The 21,567-nt window shown below is 48.0% G+C and overlaps 7 protein-coding genes across 7 annotated transcripts; 6 read left to right on the top strand and 1 right to left on the bottom strand.

Moving 5' to 3' along the window:
* Positions 1-1,616: 1,616 nt before the first annotated feature.
* FPRO_14996 (putative ABC1 transport protein) lies at positions 1,617-6,318 on the top strand (the record flags this gene model as incomplete). The annotated part of the gene is made up of 7 exons (XM_031220733.1): positions 1,617-2,291; positions 2,346-2,626; positions 2,675-3,130; positions 3,181-3,810; positions 3,857-4,563; positions 4,616-5,517; positions 5,566-6,318. 7 exons carry the CDS (start codon positions 1,617-1,619, stop codon positions 6,316-6,318), a joined length of 4,404 nt encoding a protein of 1,467 aa, XP_031086362.1.
* Positions 6,319-6,930: 612 nt separating this feature from the next.
* Positions 6,931-7,948, top strand: FPRO_14997 (uncharacterized protein; the record flags this gene model as incomplete). Its single annotated transcript, XM_031220732.1, has 2 exons — positions 6,931-7,019; positions 7,075-7,948. The coding sequence occupies 2 exons, from the start codon at positions 6,931-6,933 to the stop codon at positions 7,946-7,948; spliced, it is 963 nt and encodes a 320-aa protein (XP_031086361.1).
* A 206-nt stretch (positions 7,949-8,154) lies between these two features.
* On the bottom strand, positions 8,155-9,682 carry FPRO_14998 (uncharacterized protein; the record flags this gene model as incomplete). The annotated part of the gene is made up of 4 exons (XM_031220731.1): positions 8,155-8,468; positions 8,518-8,975; positions 9,027-9,150; positions 9,202-9,682. 4 exons carry the CDS (start codon positions 9,680-9,682, stop codon positions 8,155-8,157), a joined length of 1,377 nt encoding a protein of 458 aa, XP_031086360.1.
* A 1,834-nt stretch (positions 9,683-11,516) lies between these two features.
* Positions 11,517-12,905, top strand: FPRO_14999 (uncharacterized protein; the record flags this gene model as incomplete). The annotated part of the gene is made up of 6 exons (XM_031220730.1): positions 11,517-11,696; positions 11,744-12,119; positions 12,169-12,286; positions 12,341-12,405; positions 12,452-12,482; positions 12,539-12,905. 6 exons carry the CDS (start codon positions 11,517-11,519, stop codon positions 12,903-12,905), a joined length of 1,137 nt encoding a protein of 378 aa, XP_031086359.1.
* Positions 12,906-14,013: 1,108 nt separating this feature from the next.
* On the top strand, positions 14,014-15,838 carry FPRO_15000 (uncharacterized protein; the record flags this gene model as incomplete). The annotated part of the gene is made up of 5 exons (XM_031220729.1): positions 14,014-14,097; positions 14,146-14,227; positions 14,293-14,766; positions 14,821-15,565; positions 15,619-15,838. 5 exons carry the CDS (start codon positions 14,014-14,016, stop codon positions 15,836-15,838), a joined length of 1,605 nt encoding a protein of 534 aa, XP_031086358.1.
* Positions 15,839-16,328: 490 nt separating this feature from the next.
* Positions 16,329-18,934, top strand: FPRO_15001 (uncharacterized protein; the record flags this gene model as incomplete). Its single annotated transcript, XM_031220728.1, has 6 exons — positions 16,329-16,501; positions 16,548-17,160; positions 17,213-17,293; positions 17,344-17,981; positions 18,035-18,217; positions 18,265-18,934. The coding sequence occupies 6 exons, from the start codon at positions 16,329-16,331 to the stop codon at positions 18,932-18,934; spliced, it is 2,358 nt and encodes a 785-aa protein (XP_031086357.1).
* Positions 18,935-19,771: 837 nt separating this feature from the next.
* FPRO_15002 (uncharacterized protein) lies at positions 19,772-21,148 on the top strand (the record flags this gene model as incomplete). The annotated part of the gene is made up of 4 exons (XM_031220727.1): positions 19,772-20,592; positions 20,644-20,755; positions 20,844-20,906; positions 20,960-21,148. 4 exons carry the CDS (start codon positions 19,772-19,774, stop codon positions 21,146-21,148), a joined length of 1,185 nt encoding a protein of 394 aa, XP_031086356.1.
* Between the last annotated feature and the right edge of the window lie 419 nt (positions 21,149-21,567).

Raw genomic sequence — 21,567 nt, 5'->3', positions numbered from 1 at the left:
GATCCGTGATTGTCCCGCAAGAAATAAAACGTAAATAATTCTACCTAGTCTGCAAAGTTTGTTTAGAGACGGTCGGGCTAAGCGTCTGACTGATAACCAGACTAACGATGATGTTGACCAGTGTGTGCACTTAGTGAGACTGAAGCCAGACAACGACGAGATTAAATGATGACGATCAGCAATAAAGACGGGCTAGAACATCGGAGCTTACGGATTAAATCAACTACCGAGCAAATCGGCGCCAGTTTATCCGAGACATGGAGACTTGCTCGTGGATAGGCTAGACAGGGAGTGGAGGCATACGCTAACAGTTTTTAGCTTGCAGAGTCTGCCATTTCGAGTAAAGATTACCCTAAAGGTGTGAATTTTACACCAAATATCAGTCTAAATTGTATTCTATACAGTCTTAATATTATAATAAAATAAGTAAATAATAGTAAATAATATAGAGGCTTTTAATATTTCTTTAAGTAAGTATATAAACTTGTTCTCTTGAGATGTTCTTAAATAACTCCAGCTTCTTCTTCAGCTGCACATAACAATCATGTCGAGGTAGCCCCGCTTAAGCTCCTGATGCATTTTCTATTCAGATTCTGTAGAAAACAAATGTAAAAAAAGCAAGAGAAAGAACGAATATAGTGCATCAAAACACAATAACATTGTCGTTGCTGCGCCAATGCACTTTTTCATTGTCAATGCAACAATGCGCTGACCCAAATCCCGAGAAATAAACCTTTGAGGCCCGTAACAGCAGAGGCGCAGGTAAAGTTAATTGCCAGACACGATTGAAACGTTGAGCTATGACCTCATTTCATGTGCCGAGACTCGCGAATAAGAAAAACAACCCGACGGAAACACCGCAAATGGACTTTTCGGGTCCTTCAGACACCGTCTGTTATCTACGATCTATTGTGACGTCACGATGCAAGATCCAGTAAAATCTGAACGAGAACGAGAGAGAGAGAGAGAGTGACTCAGCGCGCCTCACGGGAAAACGTAAGTGCCGGCCTCCGCGGACGAGACCGCAAAAGGCGGACGGAGCAGGGGTTTGCCATAACCCCCGACACTCCGCCTCAGATCGACAATGCCCCAAGCACTAAGACACCGGCACAAACCTAATTGCTCCCTTAGTTTTTCGCAACACAGCAAATCCCCGTCAGCCCAGCGTCGACGGCCGCTGCTGTCGGACTAGCGGGCACGCAGGCAGCCCGACTCTATGGACTAGATGGAATAGAGTGTCAGCGTGGCTGAAGTATGTCAGACGCATACTTTGGGGCTACCGAAGCTCCGACCCATGTTGTTTGTCTCTGATGACAGCATTGTCGGGGTGCTGTCGGGCCCGGCACTTGGGATGTTGGGGGAGCTTTGAAGTTTATGAGGTTGCTGTTATCTAACTTAAAGCCCAATTCATTTCCCCCAAGAAAGTCAAATCATTCCATAGACAAATCCACTACTTCTTTTTAATCTTAATTCGGCTGATCTGATCAATTGCCTGACAACGGCTCAGAGACGGTTGACTCTGTTTTGCGACTGTCACATTCCAGTCAGATTTACACAAAAACACAACAACAACAGCTTCCAAGGACCTCATTTTTTCTTCAACAATAAGCCTCACAATGACGCCGCGACACTCAACAGAGAGTCCACCAGACTCAATTGAAATGGAACATTCAACAGGGAGCGAGGGCACATACACCCGCCCGTCGCCCCTCACACGAAGCAACACCATGATCATGGACGAGCAAGACCAACAAGAACTGCAAAGAATCGCAACTGGCATTTCCCAACGCCGCAGGCAAAGCTTCGCAACCGTCCCCTCTAGAATCCCTACCATCAACGAAGAAGACCCCTCATTGGACCCTGCAAACAAAGCTTTTGACCTGTCGAAATGGCTACCGGCTTTCATGCACCAACTGCAGGAGGCGGGCGTCGGTCCCAAGAGCGCAGGTGTCGCGTTCAAGAATCTGAGTGTTTACGGCACGGGAGCGGCGCTGCAGCTGCAGAAGACGGTGGCAGATATTATTCAGGCGCCGTTGAGGATTGGCGAGCATCTGAAGTCGGGCAAGAAAGAGCCCAAGAGGATTCTTCACCAGTTTGATGGGCTGCTGAGAGGTGGTGAGACGCTTATTGTGCTGGGTCGGCCTGGCTCGGGATGCTCGACGCTGCTCAAGACTATGACGGGTGAGCTTGAGGGGCTGCATCTCGGAGAGGAGTCGATGATTACGTACAATGGTATCTCGCAGAAGGATATGATGAAGGAGTTTAAGGGCGAGACTGGTTACAACCAAGAGGTATGCATCTCATCTCCCTCCATCTTTGACATTTGCTAACAATCTCGTGAACAGGTTGATAAGCACTTCCCCCATCTCACGGTCGGCCAAACCCTCGAGTTCGCCGCTGCATGCCGTCTCCCCTCCGACCCCAAAAAGCTCGGCCTTGCTGAAACACGTGAAGAAGTAGTCAAGGATGCGACCCAGATCGTCATGGCCGTCTGTGGCTTGAGCCATACTTACAACACCAAGGTCGGCAATGACTTTATTCGTGGTGTCTCGGGTGGTGAGCGAAAGCGTGTCAGTATCGCTGAGATGATGCTTGCTCAGTCGCCGATGGCGGCGTGGGATAACAGGTTAGTACTGACGATGAGTGATGAGCTATGAAGCTGACATGAATACAGTACACGAGGTCTCGACTCAGCGACTGCTCTCAAGTTCGCCCAGGCCATTCGTCTAGCCTCTGACTACACTGGCTCCGCCAACGCCCTGGCGATCTATCAAGCCAGTCAAGCCATCTACGATCTCTTCGACAAAGCAGTCGTCCTGTACGAAGGTCGTCAGATCTACTTCGGCCCCGCCAGCAAGGCCAAAGCCTACTTTGAGAGAATGGGCTGGGAATGCCCAGCTCGTCAGACCGCGGGTGATTTCCTCACATCTGTGACTAATCCCCAGGAGCGAAAGGCTAGACCAGGTATGGAGAACAAGGTTCCGCGTACGGCGGAGGAGTTTGAGCTCTACTGGCATAACTCGCCCGAGTGCAAGAAGCTCCGTGATGAGATCGAGGTGTATCAGCAGGATTATCCTTCTGATAACCGCCATGAGGCTATTGCGCCTTTGAGAGAGCGCAAGGCGCTTGTGTAAGTTTTTCACCTCCGTGGAATCAACGGTATGCTGATAATGTGTATAGTCAAGATAAGCGTGCTCGACCCAAGTCGCCATACCTCATCAGTATCACGACCCAGATCCGCCTGACGACCAAGCGCGCCTACCAGCGAATCTGGAACGATCTCTCAGCGACAGCAACACACGTCGCCATCGATGTAATCATGTCTCTCATCATCGGTTCCGTCTACTACGGCACTGGCAATGGATCTGCTAGTTTCTACTCCAAAGGCGCTGTTCTCTTCATGGGTATTCTCATGAACGCACTCGCTGCTATCTCCGAGATCAACAACCTTTACTCCCAGCGCCCCATCGTCGAGAAACACGCCTCATACGCCTTCTACCACCCCGCTGCCGAAGCCATCTCCGGTATTGTGGCAGATATACCCATCAAGTTCATCTCGGCGACTGTGTTCAACATTATTCTGTACTTCTTGGCTGGTCTTCGTCGCGAGCCTGGTAACTTCTTCCTGTTCTTCCTCATCACGTACATCTCGACGTTTGTCATGTCTGCTATCTTCAGGACCATGGCTGCTGTGACCAAGACGGTTTCTCAAGCTATGATGTTGGCTGGTATCATGGTCTTGGCGCTGGTGATCTATACTGGTTTCATGATTCGTGTTCCGCAGATGGTTGACTGGTTTGGTTGGATCAGGTGAGTGACTTCTTACTAACCATTGAGGACATACTAACCGCCATAGATGGATTAATCCGATTTACTACGCCTTTGAGATCCTGGTCGCCAATGAATTCCACGGTCGCGAGTTTGACTGTTCCCAGTTCATCCCCTCCTACTCCGGACTCAGCGGCGATACATTCATCTGCTCAGCCGTCGGATCCGTAGCAGGACAACGAACAGTCAGTGGCGATGCCTTTATCGAGACAAACTATCGATACTCGTACTCCCACGTCTGGCGCAACTTTGGTATCCTCATGGCCTTCCTCATCGGCTTCATGCTCATCTACTTCATCGCCACTGAGCTCAACTCCAAGACTGCGAGCAAGGCCGAGGTTCTCGTCTTCCAGCGTGGTCAGGTCCCCGCTTATCTTCAGGAAGGTGTTGACAGGAGCGTTACCAATGAGCAGCTCGCTGTGCCTGAGAAGACGAATGAGGGTCAGGACTCTACTGCTGGACTTGAGCCACAGACTGATATCTTCACTTGGAAGGATGTTGTCTATGACATTGAGATTAAGGGTGAGCCGAGGCGTCTTCTGGACCACGTCACTGGTTGGGTCAAGCCTGGTACTCTCACCGCTCTGATGGGCGTTAGTGGTGCTGGAAAGACTACTCTTCTTGATGTTTTGGCTCAGCGAACTACCATGGGTGTCATCACTGGAGACATGCTTGTCAACGGAAAGCCTCTCGATGCCAGCTTCCAACGCAAGACGGGATACGTCCAGCAACAAGGTGAGTGACATCTCGGAATGAATTGACTTAGTTCAGCACTAACACGTCTCAGATCTTCATCTCGAAACCTCCACTGTCCGCGAGAGTCTGCGCTTCAGCGCCATGCTTCGTCAACCTTCAACCGTGAGCAAAGAGGAGAAGCACGAATGGGTCGAGAAGGTCATCGACATGCTCAACATGCGCGACTTTGCCAGCGCCGTCGTCGGTGTACCCGGAGAAGGTCTCAACGTCGAGCAACGCAAGCTTCTCACCATCGGTGTCGAACTCGCTGCTAAGCCTAAGCTCCTACTCTTCCTCGATGAACCTACCAGTGGTCTTGACTCCCAGAGCTCTTGGGCTATCGTCGCCTTCCTCCGTAAGCTCGCCGATGCAGGACAAGCTATCCTCTGCACCGTCCATCAGCCCAGCGCCATTTTATTCCAGGAGTTCGATCGTCTTCTCTTCCTTGCTCGTGGTGGTAAGACTGTGTACTTTGGCGATATCGGCCAGAACTCACGTACGCTTCTTGATTACTTTGAGAAAGAGGGTGCTCGGGCTTGTGGCGATGATGAAAACCCAGCTGAATGGATGCTCGAGATCGTCAACAACGCTACTAGCTCCCAAGGTGAAGACTGGCACACTGTCTGGCTACGCAGCCAAGAGCGTCTCGCGGTCGAAGCTGAAGTCGGCAGGATTGCATCTGAGATGTCGTCGAAGAATGCCCAAGATGATTCTGCCAGCCAGTCCGAGTTCGCCATGCCTTTCAGTGCACAGCTTCGAGAGGTCACCACGCGAGTCTTTCAGCAGTACTGGAGAATGCCCACGTATATCATGTCGAAGCTCGTTCTCGGCACGATCGCTGGTCTTTTCGTTGGCTTCTCTTTTTACAAGCCTGACAACACATTTGCTGGCATGCAGAATGTCATCTTCTCCGTCTTCATGATCATCACAGTCTTCTCCACTATTGTTCAACAGGTAAGTCCCCCTATCATCGTTAATCTTACAGTATACTGACCCTTTTAGATCCAACCTCACTTCATCACCCAGCGTGACCTGTACGAAGTTCGAGAGCGTCCCAGCAAGGCCTACTCTTGGAAGGCTTTCATCATTGCCAACGTCATTGTCGAGATCCCCTGGCAGGCTCTTACTGGCATCCTCATGTATGCCTGCTTCTACTACCCTGTCATGGGCGTCCAGAGCTCAGCGCGTCAAGGTCTTGTTCTTCTCTTCATGGTCCAGCTCATGCTCTACGCGAGCTCATTTGCTCAGATGACCATCGCTGCTCTTCCTGATGCTCTCACTGCCTCGTCTATTGTCACTCTCTTGGTTCTCATGAGCTTGACCTTCAATGGTGTCTTGCAGTCTCCTGATGCCCTTCCAGGTTTCTGGATCTTCATGTATCGCGTTAGTCCTTTCACCTACTGGGTTGCCGGTGTTGTATCTACCGAACTGGGTGGACGTCTCGTCGAATGTTCACGATCCGAGGTGTCTGTCTTCAATCCTCCATCGGGTCAGACCTGCGGCGATTACATGGCGGCTTATCTCACACAGGCTCCTGGTCAGCTACAGAACCCGGATGCGACATCGGACTGTCAATACTGCTCTCTGTCCAACGCCGATCAGTTTATGGCCGGAAACAGAATCTACTACACCGAGAGATGGCGCAACTTTGGCATTGTTTGGGCCTACATTGGTTTCAACATCTTCATTGCTGTTGCAACTTACTACATGTTCCGAGTCAAGAAGTGGAACTTTGGAAAGAAGAAGAAGGCCTAAGGTTGTAATGAGTCGATGTTTGTCTATTAATTTGTTTTCTCAATATCTGGGGTCGGATTTGCATCTCAGATTGGTCCCATAGTGGCGAATATTACCTTAGTCTTGTAATAGCATTTAAAAGTATTTAATAATTTTACCTTTCATCTTAACTTCCCATCGCTCTAATGATTTTTATCTGCATTTGGTGCTTCATCATGCTAAACTTCTGACTTTTGCCCAAAAACTCAAACCTCATATGAGGTCATACCTTTGGTTAAGGTGAGGCTACTGTTCCCTCCATAGCGTCATATCGCAGTGATCGAGTGCCATATAATAATTCTGACAGTCAGTGACTTTGTCTTGTGAAATACCTGACTGTCTGGATCTGGCTGATGATGGATGAATCATAATGACTGACAAGGTTCAATTTATCCAGCGTCAGCAAATCTTTGAACAGCTTCCTGATCGAGACAGCCCCACCCGGCAGTGAGTCACGCGATCATCAGCATCTTTATCGCATCTGAAGCATAATTCGAGATGGTTATTTAAATGCACAACTCGCTCTGATTTATTTACATACGCATATTCCGTTGACCACTTGCTGAAAACTCACCACTGCATTCACTTCCAATCATGACATCAACGAAACCATCTTGTTCACTTTGTGATGTCTCCTTCGACAACAGTCAGGAGCATCGAGTGCATGCCAAGAGTGAGGCTCAGTAAGTCTCAGCACATGCATATAATGCCAAGCACGTGCATACTGACATACTCCAGTGTCCAAGCCTTGCGAAACCGTGCTGCTGCTTCAGGTCTAATCGAGCAACCAACCGAGGACAGTGATACATTTTCGCATACAAGCAACGACCCAGAAAACGACCTCTCAAGTAGTGACGATGAAACCGGAGATGACACTGCGGACAGTGTGATCCCTGAGTTTGATTCGACAAAATGCATCATTTGCACGCACAGCGACGAAAACTTTGATAAGAACCTCCTTCATATGGAAACAGCTCACGGTCTACGGATCCCATTTCGAGACCAATTAATCGTCGACCTGGAGACAGTGATATGGTATCTCTACTTCCTGGTGGCTACATACCGCGAGTGCATCTACTGCGGGACACGGAGACGGACGGTAGAGGGAATCCAGCAGCATATGAGAGACAAAGGCCACTGCAGGATTGAGTTGACAGACGAGATGCAGGAGTTTTATGATCTCGAGGGTCTAAAGGCTCATGGCCGAGCGAACGCGGTTTCAGTCGATAATGAAAGTCTTCGGCTTTCATCTGGCAAGATTCTTTCCCATCGTGATGCTCCCGTCACAAAACCACGCCGAACATCACCTCAAGAAGACAAGGAGGAGAACAGAGCCCCTCTTCCTAGTCACGCAGCCTCTGACGCGCTTACAGCTAGAGATAAAAAGGATGCCGCTCTTGCATCTCAGTTAGCGCGGCTCAGCGTCAAAGACCAACAGAGTCTGATACATCTGACGTCATCAGAACAGAGAAGTTTTCTCCTGCAGAGGAAGAAGGAGTTGGATACAGTTCGTCGGGCGGAAAAGAAGATGAGGTTGAAGACGGAGAGACTGAGTAACAAGACTATGATGACGCACTTCAAGAATGATGTTCCCGGGAGGAGCAACGGATAAGGAGTAAAATGGCTGGTTACTCTTATCCAAGACATACGCACTTGTCATTGTAGACGATCTAATGAACTTGATAATGCTAGAATACTTGGAGATACTAATGAGCTTTATTCTTCTTCATGATGCCTTGTATTTATGATCTATCGTGTTCTGCATGAAGTGGATGTGACTATCATTCGGCATCAGCTAACTCTGAGAATCCTCTCCGTTCAAATCAGTTCACATTCAATCAGGCTCTCGACTCCATTTGCGACAGTCCAAATGTTGCAAATCTTAAGTCCAGCATCTCCAAGTAGCTTCTCCCAGTTTTGTTGCGTACGTTCTCGCGACGCAAGCAGAGTAAGCATCATGATATCCAAAGCTGTAGCCTCCCACTGAGCGCCAGTGTTAGGGATGACGTTCTCGTTGATCAAAAGCTTGCTGTATCCGGGCTTCATGGCAGCCTTGACTTGGCCCAGAATCTTAAGACAGGTCTCGTCTGACCAGTCGTGGAGAACGGAGTGCATGTAGTATGCGCGAGCACCTGACGTGGAGTTAGAAAGAATCACTGCAAGGAATAAAGGGTTGCGGACCTTTGATGGGCTGCTCGGTATAGAAGTCATACTTCATTCGTTCAATCTTGTTATCTAGTGACGTGATCTGATCAATGACGACAGGAAGATCCTGGAGGATCAGACGACCTGGGGCATCGGGGAACTTGCGGTGGAACTCTCCAATATCATGGCCAAACGAGCCACCGATATCGACCAGCAGAGCAGAGTCATCCGACTTCTCAAAGCCATTAATAAGCTTTTCTTTAACAGGAAAGAAACCCGCATCCATCCAAGATGGTCGACCTTGGCGGTAGCCGCCCATGTGAAGATGGAACAGCTGGCCGTATGGTGGGTTGGTGTGAAGATGCTCGAAGAAAGTCTTTTCTGTCTTGTAACCAAGCTGTAGAGGAGAGTTGTTTATGTCAGTTGCATCTTTCCATGAGTTGATGTCAGCCCATTCATGGAATTGACCGAGAGCGTTGAGACAGGCTCCAGAGCTAAACATTGTGTCAGTACAGTATATACACTCGAGCCTCGGGTGCTCTTACATGCAGGGGTAGCCAGCGTTTATGAACGGGAAAGCCATCGACTTGATGAAGTTTGTGGCTTGGTATGTATCCTGATCAATCTCCATGATGTATCCCATAGACGAGACGTGACGAACAAGACGAGCTTCATGTTATTAGTGACGTCATACAGGAGCCGTGATAATGATGCACTCACCAAGAAGAGCAGGTTCAATGTTCTTCTCCTTCGCGACATCAGCGACCTTGAAAGGTCCATCGATCTTGGCGACGTGAGTCCAGACTTCCTTGACGGTACCAGCCGTCAAAGCGCAGTGAAGCGATGGCTCAGCCCAAACATGGCGAAGCATGGTCTCTCTTGGAGTCTCGAGTGACTGCCAAAGACTCTTGGCCTTAGCCATGAGCTTAAGGCGCGCTGTCGGGTCATCACTATCTAGATCGCCGCTAAGAGCATTGATCTCTTTGATAAGAGAGGGAACGGCGTCAATGTTGGCGGCGTTCAGAGCAATGGATACATCGGGCTCTTCCGACTTGGTACCGTTGGTGGCATCTGGGGTACCGTCTGAAGACCCAGAGGAACTCAAAGCTGAGACAGAACTTTCGAGCTTCTTCTCGGTTCCACGGTATTCCGTTTCTGGGACGGTATGTCCGTTTGTGTGAGAAACAGTTGTGTCAGCCATAATGAAGGACCTTGTGAAAAGAAATGTCTTGTGTATAAAAGTTATGATCCACTTGAGAAAACGAAAGCAAGGCAATGTCAGTGAGTGAGTGATTCAGGAGGGATCAACAGCAATAAAAAAGAAAGGAAAGCAGCAGAAGTGCCCAGAGCTCGTCAATGCATGGCATGATAGCTTGGCTGTTGGCAGACCCCCAATCCTCCAACCGTTACAGGTCCATTCTCATGCATCGGTTGCGACATCGACCAATTGGGACCTTGGAAGAGGAGCCTCGTAGAGACCAGTCGTTCGGGTTGCATTCAGAAGATCTTCGAAACGGCCTGACACCATCTTCCTGGTAAACCTTCGCATACCAAGGATATGACAGGATGTACTGATTCGTCTACGAGTGCTGATCACTGGATCATACGACGACATTGATACGTTTGAAAGACCACAGGTAGCGATCTGCGTTAAGTCAACGGGTATCTGGGACAAAGCTCCGTTGCGAACCTAGCAGTTGTAACGTTGAACCAACAGCATGGTTATGATCCTGATCAGGGGGTTCGCCGAGTGCTACGTCGAACCCACACAGTTGCTCAAATCCTTGCTAGAGGGGGAAAGAGACGAGAACTTGACACAAGGCCCATCGCTAGCGAAGTGATAGCGAGGAGTCGGAGCAGCCTTGGAAAGAAACGATAGTTATCTGAAGCAATGATTTCTTGGGACTGGAAGGGATATTATATGTTCAAGCGTGACAGAAGAGCATGTCTCTTCATCGCCTATTTGCATGTGATACAGAAGAGACTCAAATATCAGAAAGTATGGAGTATGTTATGGAGAAACGTGGTCGCCAAGAGCGGAGCCAACTGTAGGTAGCACCGGGAAATTGGCCCGCTTCGCCAATTAAGCTGCTTTGGGTCCCCGCGTGCCAAGCAAAATGACAACTGGGAAGAGCCGAATATACGAGGAACTTGGTATAAGTACGCGGTAAACCGCAGATACTCAATAATTAAGTAGCTAGCTCTCTCAATAGCTAACACCCTCGCGACTACAGTGGTCTGAGAAGAATTTCAGGAATGATCTTTCAGGGCAGGGACTGAAGCAGTAAAATTGCCATATCAGGTTGTTCTGAAGTGTTAAGCAAGGGTTAGAATAATCCTTGGCGACAGATCCTTCCGAGGGTTGGGATCGACATGTCAACCCCTGAGTCTCACCTCGGGGAGCAAAAAAAAACATCAGACCTTGCTACAGGATGTCAAAATAAATTCAGCAAAGGTATCCTAAACTTAGGCTAAACTTATACTAATTTACCTAAATATTTTTCTCCTTTAGATCAAGGTCCTGGGTTTTCTTTTCTCTCAGTCGATTTCGGGGAAGCGGAAATGGCCCCCACTATCAGTAACAGTTGTTGGTTGTTGGTTACGCGTCGACATCTGCAACATCACTCCACTGACAACCTTGTCCTTTTACCTTAAGTCTGCCCATCTTGCGAGGCTTAACCACTTCGAAAGTTGTTATGTTTTTATGTCGACACATTTACGGACAGAAAAAGCACTGTTTCGGCGAATGCGGCATCATGGTTGCCAATCCTTCACCAGAGTCGTATCAACAAAAATCCTTTGCACCTCGACAAAACCTGATCCCGGCTTCTTGTAACAAAAGGTTCGATGATCCATGGTATAGCATGCTTGGGCTCCCGTGCCACGGCCTTGCCCCCCCTTTCTGCAAACATGTCTCTTGTTCCTGCAGGACATAAGACCCAATCCTCTGGAATTGACCCAACCAACATGAGTGAATGAGACTTTTTCTTTCCCTTCTTGAGTTATTTTTCGTATACGTGTGCGCTTGGCAGACAATGTCTTCTCCTCCCCATCACACACAGGCGTATCTTGACGCTGATAAGGGTCCGACAATTCTGGGTCTAGTCATCACCGTCTCTATTCTGAGTACCATCTTTGTGGCTGGTCGCGTGTATACTCGAAAGAGGATCATAGGGGCACTGCATCTTGATGACTGGTTCACAATTGTTGCAGTGGTTTGTTCCCTCGCCTTCTCCGTATGTGCGTCGCTAACATTCTTGAGATTTTCGAATGGTGCCAAGTCGGTGTTACAATTGTGGCTGTTAAGAACGGTAATGGCAGACACTTCGATCTTCTCAACGTGACGCAGCAGCAGAATGTCATTCTGTACACCATCTTGGGCTTCCCGTTCGGCGTCATGGCCTTTGGGTTTCCCAAGCTCGCCGTCGTCGCGCTAATCACACGACTTATGAATCCCGGACGATTACACAAGATATTTCTTTGGGTGCTTGCTGGATGTTGCATGATGGGCTTGATCGGGTGCATCATCATTCTATTTGCTCAATGCTCTCCTGTTGAGTCTCAGTGGACTTTCTCGATTACCGATAAGAAGTGCTGGAGTCCTTATGTTCTTGTCAACTTTGCCATTTTTGCCGGTGGTAGGTGAACTGCGTTTATCCCAAAAACGCCTTGCTGACATTTGACCAGCCTTGTCTGCATTTACGGATCTGTACCTTGCCGTGTATCCCGCGGTGGTGTTGTTCCATCTCCAAATGAACAAGCGAAAGAAGATTGCATTGTCGTTTGCTTTGGGTATTGGCTCAATGTAGGTGTCGCATTGTTGCATGGAAACAATGGATATGCTGACCTCAATCTCTAGTGCTACTATTGTCGCTATCTACAAATGCACCCGTTTGCCATCACTTGCAAGTAAAGACTTCTCTTGTAGGTGATATGCCCTGCCTTGCGTGCCTATACTAACAAGTAGCAGATGAAACCTCGGACCTTGTCATCTGGACTGTGTAAGTAACATAACATGTGCTAGCATACGAACGACCACTAACCTCACGTCTCCCAGCATCGAAGCGAGCACCATCATCATTGCCTGCTGCATCCCAGTCCTCCAACCCCTCGTAGACGCCCTCTTGGGTCGCCGAGCCTTTGGATCCTCCCCCGGATACAAAAACTACAACTCCTCTGGGTACCAGAACTACGGCAACTCCCGAACCGGCCAAGCTCGTTCCAACATTGAGCTCAGCGACAGCAGGAAACTGCGAAGCGATCATCGAGGGAACCTGACGAACGTGAAGTATCTTGGGTCTGGGGCTGCGGAGCTGGATTCTCAGGAAAGCATACTCCGGCACGATGGGACCAAGACAACGGATGCTCATTCGGCGGATGCCCACTCTGTCAATGCACCGACTGAAGGTGAGGTTCCTCGATAGAGGAAGCAATGTAAAGTCATGGAACACACATGTAAGATAGCCAGTATGAATTTAATGCGTCTATGCTAGAAGCTCCAAACAAGTACATGCGGCTGGTTACTTAACGAACAACAAGTGGTATCAATTGGAATCCAGATGGCATGATCATTGAGCCGCAGCTTTGATCGCTGGATCTCCTTCGTTTCGAAACCCGTTGATATGTCTGCTCTCAACCATCTAATGCGGCGCGCCATGTTCAATGCGTGTAGTCACGTCGTTTGCAGCTTCTTTCATATCACGAACCCACTCAACAATCTCGTCGTAGAGAAGTTCTACATCTCCAATGTGAACCCAGATCCTCGTCTTGCTTTGAAACGATTTTCCTTTTGAAGTCACTCACGGCCCGTTTCGAGCGACGATACCTTCGAGTGGGCAAAGTATTTGGTTGCCTATTCAGTAAAGTCGGTTAATAAATAGTCTGTGCTGTAGCTCACTCGTCGGCAGACGTGTTGCGCTGGTGCCCTTCGAGAGACGCAAATTATGTATGTCGAGATATCTTGACATAAAAAAAAAGAGGAGATTAATTGAAGTGAGTTTAGGATTATTTAGCTAAGTTCAATAAAATCTTGGACATCTCTTAGGGCCGTTGGTTGCTCCCTCGGCCGTCTATGGCCGCGTGACGCTTCACGCTTTGGTGATAGTTACATCAAATTCAGCCGAGGCTAAATTTGCCGCCGCAATTTACCCATGGCAAACAGTAGCAACTAGTTTGGGAAAGAAAGCGATTGCAATAAGACCTCTCAATTCTTCAGCTATTTAGATATGTAAATTTACTGTGTCTTTCATTTATCTACAGATTATTACATCACTTTAACAAGTCCCGTTTAGTACAACTACGTCCAAATCTTCACCATGATCTTCACATCTAAACATAAGATTCCTATTCCTGAGGTCGACCTCCTCACTTACATATTTGGCATGTACCTGCTATTTGACCTTTGGATTTAGCAGCTGCTAATACTCTCAAGATTTATCATCGGAGGAGTCACAACAAGCCTCGCCAGACAAGCCTGTATATGTAGAGGCTCATGACGCGACGCAACAACTCAATAGAGTACAGTTCAAGCATATGATTGAATCCGTAGCTGCTGGATTGCGACACAAGTGTAAGATAAGAGACGGCGATGTTGTCTTGGGGTTCTGCGAGAATTCTGTCAGTTAATTTTGCCCATCGAGAGATTCCTTCGGCTAACTATTGCAGATCCTCTATCCAGCAGTGATCTTGGCCTCAATTGCCGCTGGGGGCGTCTTCACTGGAGCTAATCCGACATACACCTACTCTGGTAAGTAGTGAGCAGTCACTGGGTGATATAGGTATTTGATAACCGGCATTGGCTAAGAATTACAGAACTGGTCAATCAGCTCACCGTCTCGGGTGCCAAATGCATCGTCACCGACAGCTCCCGACTTGAGATGGCGAAGAAAGCCGCAAAGGCTGCGGGTCTACCACCCGGCTCCTTGGTTCTTATCGACTCCAAGGACGGCAGCTCAGTCGATGGCGCTTCATCCTTCCAAAGCTTGTTAGGTCACGGAACGTATTCTTGGGAGAGGATTTCAGACCCCAAAGTTCTTGCTGATAAGTATGATGCCAGCCGAGTTTCTTCCAAGTCCACAAATACTGACATATCTCTTAGGCCAGCTGTTCTCAATTTCAGCAGTGGCACGACCGGTCTCCCAAAAGCTTGTGAGGTCACCCATCGCAACCTGGTCGCCAACGCGGAGCAGAATCTGCATCTTGACCGCGTGGCGAGGAAGCGAAAGAATGACCCGACCTTTGCAGCCAACGACGTCCACTGCGCCTTTCTCCCATTTTACCATGCTAGTAAGTCACTCCACTTACTTGACGCTCGTGACATGAACTGACTATTGACCTCAGTGGGCCTCATCACCTTCTGCATCTTGAACGTTAAACGATGCTGCACCACCGTCATCATGCCAAAGTTCGATCTGAAGTCATTCCTCAGCACGATCCAGAAGTTCAAAGTAACTTACCTAATCTTTGCGCCCCCAGTGGTCTCTATGCTCGTCAAGAGTCCCCTTGTTTCTCAGTATGATCTCTCCAGTGTCAAGTTCCTTGTCTGCGGAGCAGCACCACTCCAGGCGGATGTCGAAAAACGACTCGAGGCACTCTTCAGCAAGACGGGCGCCCGCAGCCGACAAGGTTGGGGTATGAGTGAGGCCACCATGTCGATCTCGATCTTTGGGCCAGACGAGTTTGATCCCTCTCATGGAAGCGTTGGATACCTAGTGGCCAATATGCAGCTCCAGATTATCGATGAGAATGGCAAAGCTCTCGGCTATGACGAAGAAGGGGAGGCCATACTTCGCGGACCGAATATTTTCAAGGGTTACTACAAGAACCCGGTTGCTACCAAGGAGTCTTTCACTGATAATGGCTGGCTTAAGACTGGAGATATTATCAAGATTGACAAGGCTGGGTTAGTCACCATTGTTGATCGCAAAAAGGTTTGTATCTGTAGGAACTCGTTCAAGGCGTGCACTAACGGTGAATACCAGGAACTCATCAAGGTCAAGGGGTTCCAAGTCGCACCATCAGAACTGGAAGGCCATCTCTTAGAGCACGAAGGTGTCCTAGACTGCGCCGTTATCCGTGTTCTGCGGTATGAGTACATCACTAGCCTGCCGTGGCACTTTACTAACAGCCCGACAACAGTGACGGACACGAACATGCCCAAGCACACATCGTCCGGAAGAAGCCAGATACGACACCAGAGTCTATCCTGTCATTCATGGACAAGCGCCTATCGCCCATCAAACGAATCACAGGCGGTATCGTATTCACCGATGCCATTCCAAAATCTCCTTCTGGCAAGATTCTTCGGCGATTGATCAAGGATGGCTTCGCTAGCAGGGATCCCAGTCCTCGTCTATGATCAATTGGCGGGTGAACTTATCCTGATTAGGAGATTTTCGGTGGAAATTTCACCCTCGGCAGAAATTTTGAGCCGGCGGGGAATGGAGCGTGACACTAACTGCAGGTCGCTAAGATTGAGTGTTGTACTGATCAGCAATTTACACCTTTTGTTTCGCGAGACAGTCCGAAGATTCCGGTGGTGAAGTTTATTCTCAGACTAGTGATATTGGACCAGCTTTTACTGGTCACTGGATCAGGGACTGTTCCCAGGTCACAAAGCGCGTCGCGTCTTTACAGGAATAGTCTGACGAAACGAGTTAGGAGCTGCATTAATGCTGGAATATACTTTGTTTTCTTGCAGCCTGTTCAACTTCCCCAGATTGACCCCGCGAAATGCTACCCCACGTTTAAACTCTCCGGCCAGCCGGGTCCCCCCTTCTCTGCTTCACCCAGTCGAACTTCCATTACCAGTCTTCACCAGAACATACATTACCAATTGCAACTCAATGATGCAGGAACTAGGAACTCCAAAGTCAGCGCCTGCGCGAAGACGAGCCTCCCAAGCTTGTATGAACTGTCGCGCCAGAAAAGTCCGCTGCGATGTTGTCCGAAACCCGCAAAGGTGTACCAATTGCGCGCTTGATGATACTGAATGCACAGTTGTAGCCCGGAGGGTCAAATAGTAAGTTCTTTCTTTTAATGGTATGATCGATCGTTGACAGGAAAAGCCGCAAAAGACCACCAGTCACAGCCGAGGGACCAAAGCCGATGGTGTTTCGAAATAGCTTCTCACAACAACAAGAAAGCAAAGACGCCGCAGTCACCGGTCCTACCTCTCCGTATTGCTTGGATCAAGAATCTTTACTCTTTGGAAGCCCGTCAGATCATAGCCCCGAGAGCCCATCGACGTGCTTCGACAACATAGAGGACTTGACAGCCACGGGGTGCACTGACGAGGCAAACCAGCAGCCAGTGGTTCGAAGAGAGGTATATCATGATCCTGAACCCTATGGGGCTCCAGATGACACGTGTGCCCGTCAGAGTATAGAACCCAACACCAGGTCACATATTACATACTCCTATTACCCATTCCTTACCGTCGACATGTCTGGCCTAGAGCCGGATGATGTTCACTATCTTGGGTCTCGGAATTGTCTGAGTCTTCCTACGCCCGACGCCCTGGACGACTTCATTCGAGAGTATTTTCTTCACGTGCATCCCGGTCTTCCTCTGTTGGATGAATCCCAGTTCTGGGCTGTTTACTCTGGGGACAAGGAGCCGTGTGAAGGCTCAAGAATTTCACTATTCTTGTTTCAGGCAATGTTATTCACTTCATGTAGTGTAAGCGATCTCGGCATGCCTTCGCATTACTATTGTAGCTAACTGTTATTAGTTCGTTCCTTTCTCGACGTTGAAGTGTCTTGGGTTTACCTCCAGGCGTAATGCTAGAGAGAAATACTATCGTCGGGCCAAGGTAACCTATTTGCATCCAAGATTGTGACCTCAAGGCTAAACTTTCTATAGCTTCTACTGGATGTATGTTCTGGCAGAGACCTCGTATCCAATGCGCAAGGGGCATTGCTACTAACTTACTACGCCACCTCACGAGACCGAGCGCGTACAAACTCCATCTTGCTCGCAACAGCTATTCAGTATGCACAGGGCGTAGAAGCCGACCAGTTTCACAGAAGGCCAGATCAAGACTCAGATATGACCAACAGGCTGAAGCGGCTTTGGTGGTGCTGCATAGTGCGAGATCGGATCTTGCCTCTTGGCGTTCGGAGACAGTTGCATATTACATCGATAAATCCAGCTCTGGACCATTTAACGGAGCAAGACTTTGCGGAAGAAATTCAAGGATCACAAGTATACTCGTCGCAAACCAAGCGGAGTTTGGTCCAGCTATTCATCAGTCTCTGCGAACTGGCAATTCCATTCACCAGCGTGGTCCAGACAGTCTACGGGATGGGACAATCCGCTGCAGACGCTATATCCCCCATGATCGGTAATCAGGAGCAAATACAAGAATCCATCAGATTCTGCGAGGCCAGCTTGGATGCGTGGTTTGACAAAGCGACTATCCAGTTCCCTACCCCTGCCGGAATCATAAGTACCGAGAAGTCGCTCGTTCTATATACGAACTCGATGTACATATACTATTAGTAAGTTAACACTCCTGCAGGGTGTTGTTTACTAACCATCATCTTCTCTCAAGCTCCGCTCGCGTCGCGCTATACCAATACGAGGCATTTGTCGTCAGTCTCGCCTCGCCAGGAGCTGGTATGGACGACAAACTACATCAGACACGGCTCCAGCTGGAAGACGCGACATTAGGTATCACGGACAATCTTAAGGAACTAGTTCAACTCAAAGTCGCCAAATTTCTTCCGGTTAGCATGTAAGTCGAGCCCTTTCCTCAGAGCCAGCCGGTCTAACATCTACCAGCATCGCGTACGCAGCGCTACCACTGGTGTTGCATATCTTGGATGTCAAACTTGCAAAACTACCATCGCAGACAGCCCGGAAACAAGGTAGACTTAACATATACATGGAGGCGATGAAGGGACTACAGAACCTTTATGATGGTGTTGACGACGTGTGGACTTTCATCAGATCTGCTATTGACTCTGCTACCTCTGGTACCTTGGATACATGTTCATCAAGAGCTGATTTCGCCCCCAGCAGTTCAATTTGCTCCAAGCCATCTGCATCGCTCCAGGTAGCTGACGACTGGGGAAAGTTCTTATTACAGGAGCCCATTCTCTATTTTCGCCTCTCGCGGACGATTGATCTCTCGTTGGCTGTTGGGTGTTATGCAGAGGACTCTTCACTGAGTCTACTACTGGCCACAGCACAGTTCTCAAGTCCGAGCCTCATTTTTGTTGGTGTTGATGTTCCTGCTAAAAGCGGGAACTCTGCTATTGGCAGTGATGAAGCATCTACGGACGAGAAAGAAAACCTAGAGGCTCAAGACGTTTGTGTTGGGATGAAATCTGACATATTTGATGGAATTGGAGACTTGGGTGGATATGAGCTTGGGATAGAGTCTTTCCAGACACCTGAGTTCCTGGATATGTTTGAAATGGATTTGGAAGATACATCGAACAGCATTTAATAAAGAGCGATGTAAGTCTCCTGTTATTCTTTTGTATCAAGAAGACATTTTTTATTTAGAGATTTAAGCCATAAAGCTGCAATTACCTATTCTAGCCCTCTATACTTATAAAACAAAGTATCTTTACCTTTTAAAAATCTATTAAACTATAGCCTTAAAGGCCTACTAATGTAATTTAAAGGAATTAAAGACTTATTACAAATAGGCTATACTAAAAAGGAAAACTGAAACCTATTGCCTTTAAGCTAGGTCTATTAAAGTCTAGAGACCTATAAAGCCCCAGGTAACACGATAACACATTAGAGTGTAACACACATATCCAGCCGGGAGCCCGGCGATATTTACTATCTTAAGTCTCTGAATTATCTAAGCGTTCCCACTCCAGATGCCCCGGATGACTTTATTCAAGAGTATTTTCTGCATATGAAATAAGATAAAATTTGGGAATGGACCCTATCCTAGTAGTAAGCAAGGGTGATTGTGATAAGATAATTAGTGTAGAAGCGGGAATGGGCCGCCTTCCTGATGGGAATACATAGTTCGCTTTAAAGTGTAAATGAAGGTTCTTAATTAACAACTTCTTTGTCAGACAACGAGTGAGATTGGGGAAATGAAGGGGCGAACCCGACATACCCTGGTTTTATGGCTAAAACGTGCATATAAGCAAAACCAGGCTGCGAAGTCAAGTCACGCTGAGGCTTGAAAAAGCATGCCTTATTGGATAGAAGTCGTCCAATAAGCTCAAGACACATTTCCTCGTAAGCATTTAAAGAACGAGAATAATGGTGGAAGTAAGACTTCTGCTATGTATTTTAAACCTTACATTCTTCATTCAACATGGATCCAGCAAGACCCAGATCGCGCGACGAGTTTAAAGTAGCTCTCATATGCGCACTTCCTCTCGAGGCCAATTCAGTTCTGTCTCTTTTCGATCATCACTGGGATGACGACGATGGCAGTCCCCGTATCGGAAAAGCCAGAGGTGACCCAAATTCCTATTCGATAGGTATCATGTCCGGTCACCACGTCGTCTTGGCCCATCCTCCTGGCATAGGGACAATAGCAGCCGGCACTATCGCTGCGTTTTGCAAATTAAGCTTTACGAGTATCAGATTGGCCTTAGTCGTCGGCATCTGCGGAGGTGCCCCTATGAACAAAGGGATCCAAATTCATCTTGGTGATGTGATTATCAGCACCGGCATTGTGTCTTATGATTTTGGTCGTCGATTTTCGGACAGATTTGAGATGAAGGATACGTTGAGCGAAGTCCCTGGCCGGCCCAGCCTTGAAATAAGAGCCCTATTGGCGAAATTAGAAACCACGAGGCAGACTGAAAGGCTCCGAAGTGCGACCTATTACATTCTCCGAAAAGGGAGCCGCCAGTCGTTTCCTTCTCCAAACATTCATTTTGGGATATTTGCATCTGGAAACTCTGTTATAAAATCTGGGGAAGAGCGGGATAGGCTTACTAAAGACAAAAATGCTATAGGTTTTGAGATGGAGGGTGCTGGTGTATGGGATGTATTCCCTTGCATTGTTATCAAAGGTGTTTGTGACTATGCGGATAGTCATAAAAACAAGACGTGGCAACCATTTGCTTCTGATTCTGCTGCAGCATGTGCTAAAGTGTTCCTAGGTCATTGGCACTCTGATAAAGAGTAAGTTGGTTCACTGTGCAAATGAAAGCTACCCGCTAACCATAATGGAAGGGATATTCAAGGGGCGCCGAATGAAGTGCCTGCTCTTCCATGGCATCCAGCTATTCCACGGGACAGTTCCAACACACAAGTTCCATCCGAACATCCTTCTGGGCAGCTCTACGTACGTTCGAGCGAGATAATCAATCTCTTTGACAGCATTCCTTTCACTCGAAACTGCAAGCTGATGTTTGATCTTTTGCGTTTTATAGGATCCAACTACAGACCAATCTATCCAAGGATACTATATCACGTCCTTCGGAGATCCAACCACGGTAGGTGTTATTAGTTTAATTTAAGATTTAAAGGACGCTAATCAAAGCTAAAGAGGTTGGTTGAGGCTCTAGAGGCGGACTCTGGGGCATGGAATAATGAATGGCATTCAAAATCTCCACAAACCGAAGTCAACGAGGATTTTTGCAGTTATTACACAGAAACTGGGACTCCAGGCTATAATGGAACAGATGGCGACTTCCATAGCGCTCCATTTAGCTCACGAGGTTCTTGGGAGCAGTAATAGATATAATTATAGGGAAATTTGACGTACCTTGTTTGCCATTCTTTCGTGTCAACAGGACGCTTTCCGCTATAAAGTTATAGAACTATTAACTTCATGCTTTCAATAACCCATATTACTGTAATCGGAGATATCAGCTATCGGATGACTGGCCGCTTTCGGCACCGGGGCTGATAAGATAAGCGAGTCAGATGTCAGACCCAATAATTGCTAATAAGGAAGCTGACATAATTTGAACCAACATCACTCAACAATCGCAATGGTTGGTATACCAACAAGCAAAGGATGTCGTCTATGTCTCCAGCGAAGCATCAAGGTTTGAAACCTCGTGGCCTTTCCACAGAGCGAGTTCTAAGTGTAGCGACAGTGTGACGAAGAAAGGCCAAGCTGCTCTCAGTGCCGAAGAGGCGGACGGACTT

This window comes from Fusarium proliferatum (assembly GCF_900067095.1).
Source record: "Fusarium proliferatum ET1 genome assembly, contig: FPRO_scaffold009, whole genome shotgun sequence".
Classification (NCBI taxonomy): Eukaryota; Fungi; Ascomycota; class Sordariomycetes; order Hypocreales; family Nectriaceae; genus Fusarium; species Fusarium proliferatum.
This window is presented reverse-complemented; position numbering and strand designations above follow the sequence as displayed.